This window comes from Gorilla gorilla, chromosome Y (genome assembly GCF_029281585.2).
Source record: "Gorilla gorilla gorilla isolate KB3781 chromosome Y, NHGRI_mGorGor1-v2.1_pri, whole genome shotgun sequence".
NCBI classification, from domain to species: Eukaryota; Metazoa; Chordata; class Mammalia; order Primates; family Hominidae; genus Gorilla; species Gorilla gorilla.
In genome coordinates this window covers 42,642,733-42,652,069 of record NC_073248.2, presented here as the reverse complement: position 1 = coordinate 42,652,069, position 9,337 = coordinate 42,642,733, and the positions used below count along the sequence as shown (strand labels likewise).

The window sequence follows — 9,337 nt, the reverse complement described above, 5'->3', positions numbered from 1 at the left end:
AGGCTTAAGTCTAAGAGTCACCATCCTGCACAAGTCGTAGGCTCTAGTCATATGAGTTGTTACTAGGCTTTTGTTTTGGTCTCTGGTACATGGCAGAATATCACCTGTGGCCAGAGAGAACACAAGAAAGTCCCATCACCTATGTGGGTCTGGGCCACTGAGACATCACTATTCACCTTGTGGGTAGGAACCTGGTGGAAGAGTCACAGGACCTGGATTTCAGTGACATATCAAAACCCTCTCTCTGGGCAGGGCTTTGGCAAGAGAGGAGACTCACTTCACAAAGGCAGTTGGCCTAGATGTTTGCCACAATGTCTATTCTGTGCAGTAACCAAACTGTAGAGTGGCCTCACATAGGTGTTTGTCCCAGGAAATATGTCACAATCTGCCTGTGGTCTGGGCCAAGGCAAGAGTGAAGAAACATCACCTAGGTACTGAGCCAAGTGATATGTTCAATGCTTCCTGTTGGAAGAACCCAAAAAGAAGAATCACATCACTTGAATGCAGTACCCAGTTCTTTGTCACAACGCCCTGTAAGTGCATGGCCAAGGAAGTAGAAGAGAGTCACATCACTTACATGATGGACCTAGATACATAACAAAATTCCTTTTGTAGAAAGGTTTCAGGCAGATAACTCACATCATCTGGGTGATGGTCCCAGTGACATATGTAAAATTTCCCTTTGAAGGCAGAGCCACGATGGATGTTATCTATTGCTTAGCTGCTTGTTCCACATATGGCACAATTACTTCTGTGATCTGGGCCCAGAAAATGAGTCAAATTATTCATTTGCCGGACAAAGTGACCTTTCCCAATCACACTCTCATATATGTTCGGAAATAAGTTTCACATCCCACACAAGTCCTGGTTTTGTGTATGTGAGTCAATTCTTTCTGTAAGTTGGATCAAAATGGAGGAGTCAAAATCTCAACAATGGGCAAGATCCATGTATAAGAGCCGCAATCCCCCTTGAACATTGTGGTCCAGGAGGGGAGTCACGGCACCACAGGTGTGCTGAATCCTGGTTCAAATGTTAACAAACCACCTGTGGATCAGGTCCATGTATGTGAGTAATTATTTCAAACATCAACTGCTTTTTATGTGTGAGATTTAGTACCTCATTCCTACACCCTGTTAATATGCGAGAATGACAATGATTTCAGTGAAGTGTGCATACAAGAGTCATATTCTTACCTGGTTGCTGGTCTCTGTTATGACACTCTTTGCACCATTAACGCTTTATATGATATACCTGAGTATTATAATCCTTTGTGACTTTTATACAAGTGAAAAACACAGGGCTTTACCCATGGCCATGAGACTGGCTATGAGAGTCAAAATATTCCTACAGGCTGGGTCCAGGTATGAGAGTTATTTTTGTCCATGCGTGCTTAACCCAGGTATGTGTCAAAATTTCACCTGTAAGCAGGGACAAGGAAAGGGAGTCAACTCACCTCGACACTGAACCAGTGATACAGCATAATCTCATTTGTATGCTGGGCCTAGTCAGCAGAGTCACTTCACCCGGGTACAGTTTCACATAATATGTCAGCAAGCCCACTATGGACGGGGAAGAAAAAAGAGAGGACAGTCAGTCCACTTATGTGCTGGACTCTGCAATATGTAACAACCGTCTCTCTTGGTAGAGTCTAGAATATGAAGGAGAGTCACATCATGTAGGTTTTTCAATCAGCGGTATGTCACAATTTGTTTGCTGAGCAAGGTTCAGGCAGGAGGTGAGAGTCACATTACCTAGATGTTAAGCCAAACAATATTTCACAATGTCTTCTGGGTGCAGGACACTGTCAGAAGAGACAAATCCTCTAGCTTATAGACCCATAGATATGTGTTAATATCCCCTTTTGGCAGGGTCCAGACAGAAGAGTCACATTATGATTTTAACACAGTGATATGTTACAATCCACCCAAGGAAAGGAATTTAAGCCAAATAGTCTCAACACCTAAGCACTATGCCTATTAATAGGCCAAATCCCCTTGTCTTTGAGAGTGACACTATAAACTCTGAGCTGGGTGTGTATATGAGAGTAACAATTTTGCTAGTATCCTGGGCCATTGCATGACTCTCAACAATTTTCAAAAGCTTTACACATCACGCATGAGAGTTTCAAACCACTCTAAGGCCTACATATTCACATGAATTCATGACCTTACATATTCCCCTAAACCCAGGTATAATAGTCAGCATCTCCTCTATAGGCTGGGTTAGAAATGAGACTCACTTTTATGCCTGTGAGCTGGATCTAGAAATAAGTCACAATCCCACCTGTGGCCAGATCCACATACGAAAGTCACAATTCCACTTTGCACTGCATTCATTTGTAAAACTCAGGTTCTTAACAATGGCCTTTGGACATGTAGAATGATGACAACACTTGCTTTTACCTGGGTGTGTAATCAAGAATCTCAAACTGAACTCTTCACTGGTCCCTATCACCAAACTCTCTATACCAACAAAGAAGTTCATACATTATGAGTTAGTGTTGTAAAGCTCTGTGAGCTTGGTACAAATATGCAACCCAGACTTTATATATTGCCCAAAGCCTAGCAATGAAAGGTAAAATATCTCCTATTGGCTGAATCTCAGTATACATTTGACCATCATGCCTGTGAACTGAAGTCATAGTCCCATTTGTGAGCAAAACAAGTAGGCCCGAGGGTAACATCACTTAGGTGTTGTGCCAAGCAACATGCCACAGTGCCCTCTCTAGGTAGCATATAGGAATTAGAGTCATGTTAACTGAGTTCTGGACTCAGCAATATGAAACAATCCATTATGTGGAAACAAACAAAAACAAAAAACAAAAGTGAAAAAAAAAAAAAACAGCAAAAAGATGAGAACCAAAACACCTACATAATGGGCCCAGGATCTGTGAAAATACCTTCTCTGGCTCCAGCAAAGTCATGAGTTTTATATTTTCAGGATGCTGGACCCAGCAGTATGTTATAATATTCCCTACATACAGGACCCACGTAAAGGCGTAACATTATCTGGGTGCTGGGCCCTGCAATAGGCCAAAATTTCTGTTAGTGGGCATGATTTGAGATAAAAAAAAAAAAGGCGAATCAAATAACCTGATTGCTAGTTGAGCAATATTTCACAATCTCTCCATTGTAAAGACCCAGCAGAAAAAGAGAGTCACTTCCCTTAGTTCATGAGCTCAGAGATTTAGTCCAGTGTCCCCAGTAAACAGGGCCCAGGCAGAAAGGGAGACTCATATCATCTAAATGTTTCCCTAGTTATATGCCAAAAACCTTACCCATGGGCAGAAACTAGGCAGAAGAGCCACATCACCTGGGTACAACTGCAAGTAATATGTCACCATCCCCAGCATAGATAGGTTTCTTATAAAAATAGATAATGACACCACGTGGGTGCTCTGCTCACCAATATGTAAGAATTCCCTCTCTTGACAGAGTCCAGGAAAAAAAGGGGACTTCTGTCACCTAGGCTCTGCACTCAATGGTATATGACAATTTTTTCAGTGAGGAGGATCCAGGCAGTAAAGATGAGTCAAATTTCCTAGATTCTAAATCTAGTAATATGTTGCAGTTTCTCTTCTCAGCAGTGTAATGTCAGGAGAGACATATTACATAGCCAATAGGCCTGGAGATATGGGAAAATATCCTCTGTTTGCAGGGTCCTGGAAGAAGAGTCACATTATTTTGATTCTGACCCAGTGATATGTAACAATGCCCTAATGGAATGAAATTTAAACTAAAAGTTCTCAACACCAGCTACTAGGGCAAGAAATATGACAAAATCTCCTCATCTTTAAGGGTGACACCATTAAATGTTAGCTATCTGTGTATAAGAGAGTCACAATCTCATGTGTGTGCTTGCCATTGTATGACACTCTCGATAATACCTGAGAACGTGATGCAATATGCATGAGAGTTGCAATCCTCTCTGAGGCCTACAGGCATTTATAGAATTATGATTATGCATATTGCCCTAAACCCAGGTATGACAGACAGCATCTCTCCTATAGACTGGTGTTAGGGATGAGATCATTATTATGACTGAGAGTTGGCTCCAAAAATGAGTCACCATCCCACCTGCGGCCATATTCATTTATGAAAGTCACAATTCCATCTTTGTGGTGTATTCGCTTAGACTCAGGATCTCAACAATGGGCTTTGTAGATGTCGGATGGTAAAAACTTACTTTCATCTGAGTGTGCAGTCAAGAATCATAATCTTAACTGTTTGCTGGGCACTGTTAAGAAACTCTTTGTATCACCCAGGAAATTTTTATTACATGAGTTAGTGTTGTAAACTACTGTGAGCTTTGCAGAAATGTGCAATGAGTAACCTGACTCTTTGACCTAAACCTGGTGGTGAGAGGAAAAAATCTCTCCTATTGGCTGAATCCCAACATAAGCTTGATCATCATACCTTTGGACTGAAGCAAGGTATTTCTCACATTCCCATTTTTTAGCAACCTATGCAGAATATTAACATCACTTAGGTTCTTTGTCAAGCAACATGTCATGATGCCCTCTGTAAGCAGCGCCTAGGAAAGAGGGCCACATTAACTGCAGGCTGGAGTCAGCAATATAATACAACCACACGTGGAAGAAATTCAGCAAAGTGGTAAGAGTGAAAACACCTAGAAAATGGGCCAAAGATATGTCAAAATACCTTCTGCGGTCCTGGCACAAGCAGGAGAGTCACATCATTAGGGTTCTAGGCCAAGAAATATGCCGCAATTTCCTCTTTATGCACAACCTAGGCAGAAGAGCAGCTTCGTCTGGGTACTGGGCCCTGAAATATGGCAAAAGATCTGTTCCTGGGCATTGTTCAGTTACAAGATGAGAGTCACATTACCTAAATGCTGAGCTCATCAATATCTCATAATCTTACCATTGTAAAGCCCTAGACAAAAATAGAGTCACATCACTTAGGTCACGGGCTTAGAAATATGGCCCAATATCACCAGTAGGCTGGGTTCAGACAGAAGAAGAGTCATATTACCTAGATGCTTCTTTAGCTATATGTCACAATTTAATATGTGGGTGAAAACCAGGTTGAAGAACCACATCATGTGGTCCTGCGTACTGAGATATTCACAAGTCCCTCTTAGAAAAGGACCCAGGCAAGAGAGTTATGTCACCTAGGTGCAGATTCCACGCTTATGTCTCAATACTTCATGTGGGCAGGACCAAGCAGGAAGTCACATCACCTTGGCGATAGGCCCAGATATACATGACAAAGCATTTTTGAAAGCATGGTCCTGGCAAAAGAGTTCCATCACCATTGTGCCTGGCCTAGCAGTATGTCACTATTCAATTGGGCAAGTTTCAAGCAGAAGAGCCATATCGCCTACATGATAGGTCCTGTGACATGTCAAATGCCCCTTTTTGGGCACAGCCCTGGGAAAAGAGCATTATCACCTGTATGCCTGACCTAGAAACATGTCACTATTTTGCCCAGTGTTCAAGGCCCTTTCCAGAGAGGAGAGTGACATCTTCTAACTGATGGACACTGCAATATGTCACAATGATGTCTGCGAGCATGGTGCAAGCAAGAATGTAACGTCACCTGTGTGCTGGATCCAATGATGTTATAATTCTGAGTGGAGGGCCCAGGCAAAAGAGTCACGTCACTTCAAGGTTGGCTTAGGTAGATATCAAAATCCCATAGGTAGGCTGGAACCAATCTGAAGGGTGAACTCACACAGGCACTTGGCAAAGATTTATATCAGTCATGAAGGAATAAAATTCTAGGGATTAGATTTACAATATCAGGCATGTTCTATTTTTATGTAGGACAATTGCCTTCATCATCTGTAATGGTGAAAGCCGTTACTGTCAGCTGAATGTGCATATGAGAATCCCAATTTTCTCCATGTGCTAGGCCCTGTTATGACTCTCTCTATATAACACAAGGATGTTATAAACTATGTGTGAATGTTGTAATCTTCTGTGACCTTTTTACCAGAAGGAGATCCTGGATATCACTTATCTCCCTAAGCCTAGTTATAAGAGTCAAAATGTTTCCTATTGGCTGGGTCCACATATGAGAGTCCTTATCATGTATTTTAGATGTGTCTACAGATATGGCGCCATCTCATCTGTGGTAATTAAACAGGCAGAAAACGACATCACCTAAATCCTAAGCCAGAAATACCCCAACTTTATTTTGTAGAGAGGGCCCTAATAGAAATATGACAAAACTTAGGTGTTAGACTCAGCTCTATGGCATAATGCCCTTTGTGGAGTGTGTCCAGGCAGTAGAGGAGAGTCATATCACCTAAATGAAGGGCCCAGAGAGATATCACAAAGCCCCCCCCGCCCTTTAAAAAGCCCAGTCAAGAGACTCATGTCATTTGGGTGCAGTGCTTAGAAATGCTACTCTTCACTGGAAGCAGGGTTCATGCAGAAGAGGAGAGTCATGTAACCTAGACAATGGCTCCAGAGATATGTTATGATCACTTCTGAGAACCTGTTAGGACACAAGAGTAAAATCACAAAGGCTCTTGGCAAAGGTATAGGTCCAAATGTCATCTGCGGGCTATAACAAGGCAGGATTATTAAATCACTCAGGAGCTGGGCAAAGGTGTATGTCACAATAGTACCTGTGAAAATCTGGGGCAGGGATGAGGGTAATGATCCTGTCCTGCACGTGTCCTGGCTCTGGGGACAAGCGTCATCATTAGGCTTTTTATCTGGTCTCAGGTAAATGGAACAATATCACCTGTGGGCAGAGAGAAAAAGGAAAGTTCCATCACCTTAGTGGATGCTGGTCCAGTGAAATGTCTCAATTGTCCTTGTGGCTATGACTCTGATAGAAGAGTCACATCATCCGGATGCTCATTTCAGTGACATATAAGATCCCCCCTGTGAGCAGAACTTAGGCAGGAGAGAAGACAAACTTCACTTAGGCAGTTGGCCTGAATATACATCACAATGGCCCCTATGTGTAGGATCAAGGCAGGCGAGTAACCTCGCTTTGGTGCTAGGTTCAGCAACATGTCACAATCTCTCTGGCAGTCAGGGCACAGGCAAGAGAAAAGAAACATCACCTAGTCTCTGAGCCAAGTAATACGTTACAAAGCTTCCTATTGGCAGAAACTTCATTCTCCAAAAAAGTCACATCACCTGGGTGCAGTACCTAGTTACGTGTCACAATCCACCAGAAGTGCAGGGCCAAGAGAGTAGAAGAAAGCCATGTCACTTAAGTAATCAACTTGTATAAAAACCACAGTGCTCTCTGTAGGCAGGCTTCAGGCCAAGATTTCACATCAGCCAAGTGCTGATCTCAGTGATATGTAAAAGTGCCCTATGTTTCATTACCAAAAAAGATGTTACTTATTGCTTAGGTGCTTGGTGCATGTAAGTCACAATTTCAACTGTGCTCTGGGCCTAGAAAGGAGAGTCAAAACACTCAGATTCTGTGCAAAGTTATACTTCTCAATTATACACTCAAAAATGTTCAGAAATAAGTTTCACAGTCCCACACAAGTCCTGGATTTGGGTATGAGAGTCAACACCTCCTATAAGTTGGGTTGAAGTACAGGTGTCACAATCTCAAAAATAGGAAAGGTCCACATAGAAGAGTCTCAATCCCACTTGAAGATTGTGTTCCAGTAGGAAAGTCAAAGTACCACAGTTTGACTAAATCATAGTTCAAACATCACCAAATCACCTATGGATCAGATTCATGTATGAGAGTAACAATTTCAAGCTTCAACTGCTTATGTGTGTGAGATTTACTACCTCGTTTGTAGGCTCTGTACATGTGTGAAGATGAAAATCATGTCAGTTGTCTATGCATCCAAGAGTCACAATGGAACCTGGTTGCAGGTACCTGTTATGAAACTCTTTGTAACATTCAGGCTTTATATGATATGCCTGAGTAGTATAATTTCCTGTAAATTATTACAGGTGGGAGATCTAGGACTTTACCCATGGCCTTAAGACTGCCTGTGAAAGTCAACTATCTCCCACTGGCTAGGTCTAGGTATGAGAGTTATTATTGTGCTGAATCCAGTTATTATATGAGCTGAATCCAGGTATACATCACAATTTCACCTTTGGACGGAGACAAGAGAGAAGAGTTACATTATCTGGGTGCTGAGCAAGGGATACGTTATAATTTCCTTTTTAGTCACGACCCAGTCAGAACAGTCATATCACCTGGATACAGTGTCAGATAATATTATCATGACCACTAAACCCTGGATTGAAAAATAGAGGATTGTCATGCCCCTAGGTAATGGGCTCAGCAATATTTTATTATTTCCTCATTAGCAGAGTCCAAGACAAAGCTCACTGGCAGAGTCCAAGACAAAGAAGAGAGTCACATCACCTAGGTTTTGCACTCAGTGGTATGTCACAATTTCTTCAGTGTCCAGAATCCAGGCAGGAGTGGAGAGTCACATTACCTAGATACTATAGTGATACGTCCCAGTGTCCACTGTGGCAGGGCACTGGCATGAGAGACACCACATCACCTAGCTGATAGGCCCAGAGATACGTGATAATATCCCCTGTTGGCTGGGTCCAAGAAGAAGTTTCACATTGTTAGGATTCTGACCCAGTGATAATTCACAATGCACCTATGGGCAAAATTTAAGCCCAAATTCTCAACACTTGGTTACCAGGCCTATTGATAAGACACACTATCCTCATCTCTTAGGGTGACACCTTTAACTTTCAGCTAAGCTTGAATATTAGGGTCACAATCTCACATGTATGCTGGGCCAATGTATGACACTCTTTACATCCCAGGGCTTTATAAAACCTGCATGAGAGTTGTAAACCTCTCAGCGACCTTCATGCTCATATGGGTTCACAATTTTACATATTGCCCTCAATTCAGGTTTGATAGTCAGCATCTCTTTTATATGTAGGGTTAAAGGAGAAGACCCATTATTATCCCACCTCCAGACAGATCCACATATAAATTCACAATTGCAACTTTGTGCCGTATTCCACAGTGGGCATTGTGTATGGAGGATGGTGACAACTTTTAATTTTACCGGGGTGTAAAATCAGTACTCCAAATCTGAACTTTCTACTGGGCCCTGTTATGAAAGTTTTTACCACCAATGAGTTTATACAATATAAGGTAGTGTTGTAATCTTTGGACTTTGTACAAATATGCAACTCTCTGTGTACAAATATTACTCTCTGTGGTTATGAAGCAGGCAGAACAATCACATCACCTAAATTCTTGGCCAGAAATATTCCAATATTCTCTTTGTAGGCAGGATCCTGTAGAAATGCCATATAAATTGTGTGCTAGATCCAGCTTGGTGGCACAATGTCCCTTATTGGCAGTGTCCAAGCAGGAGAGGAGAGCTGCCATATCA

At 42.1% G+C, this 9,337-nt stretch overlaps 1 protein-coding gene across 1 annotated transcript; it reads right to left on the bottom strand.

Moving 5' to 3' along the window:
- Window positions 1-452: 452 nt before the first annotated feature.
- LOC129530363 (testis-specific basic protein Y 2) lies at window positions 453-6,676 on the bottom strand. The gene is made up of 4 exons (XM_055377155.1): window positions 6,599-6,676; window positions 4,417-4,534; window positions 1,455-1,560; window positions 453-462 (listed from the first exon to the last, which is right to left on the bottom strand). Exons 1-4 carry the CDS (start codon window positions 6,674-6,676, stop codon window positions 453-455), a joined length of 312 nt encoding a protein of 103 aa, XP_055233130.1.
- Window positions 6,677-9,337: the final 2,661 nt, after the last annotated feature.

Bases quoted from the DNA above. Each gene is read 5' to 3' on its own strand.
- LOC129530363 (XM_055377155.1), bottom strand. From the start codon at position 6,676: ATGATGACGCTTGTCCCCAGAGCCAGGACACGTGCAGGACAGGATCAT. The intron at 4,535-6,598 runs GTACTATTGTGA...CCTCTTTCCTAG, and splicing joins CCTGCCCCAGATTTTCACAG to GCGCTGCTTACAGAGGGCAT. The intron at 1,561-4,416 runs GTATGATGATCA...CCCCGTCCATAG, and splicing joins TACCTTGCTTCAGTCCAAAG to TGGGCTTGCTGACATATTAT.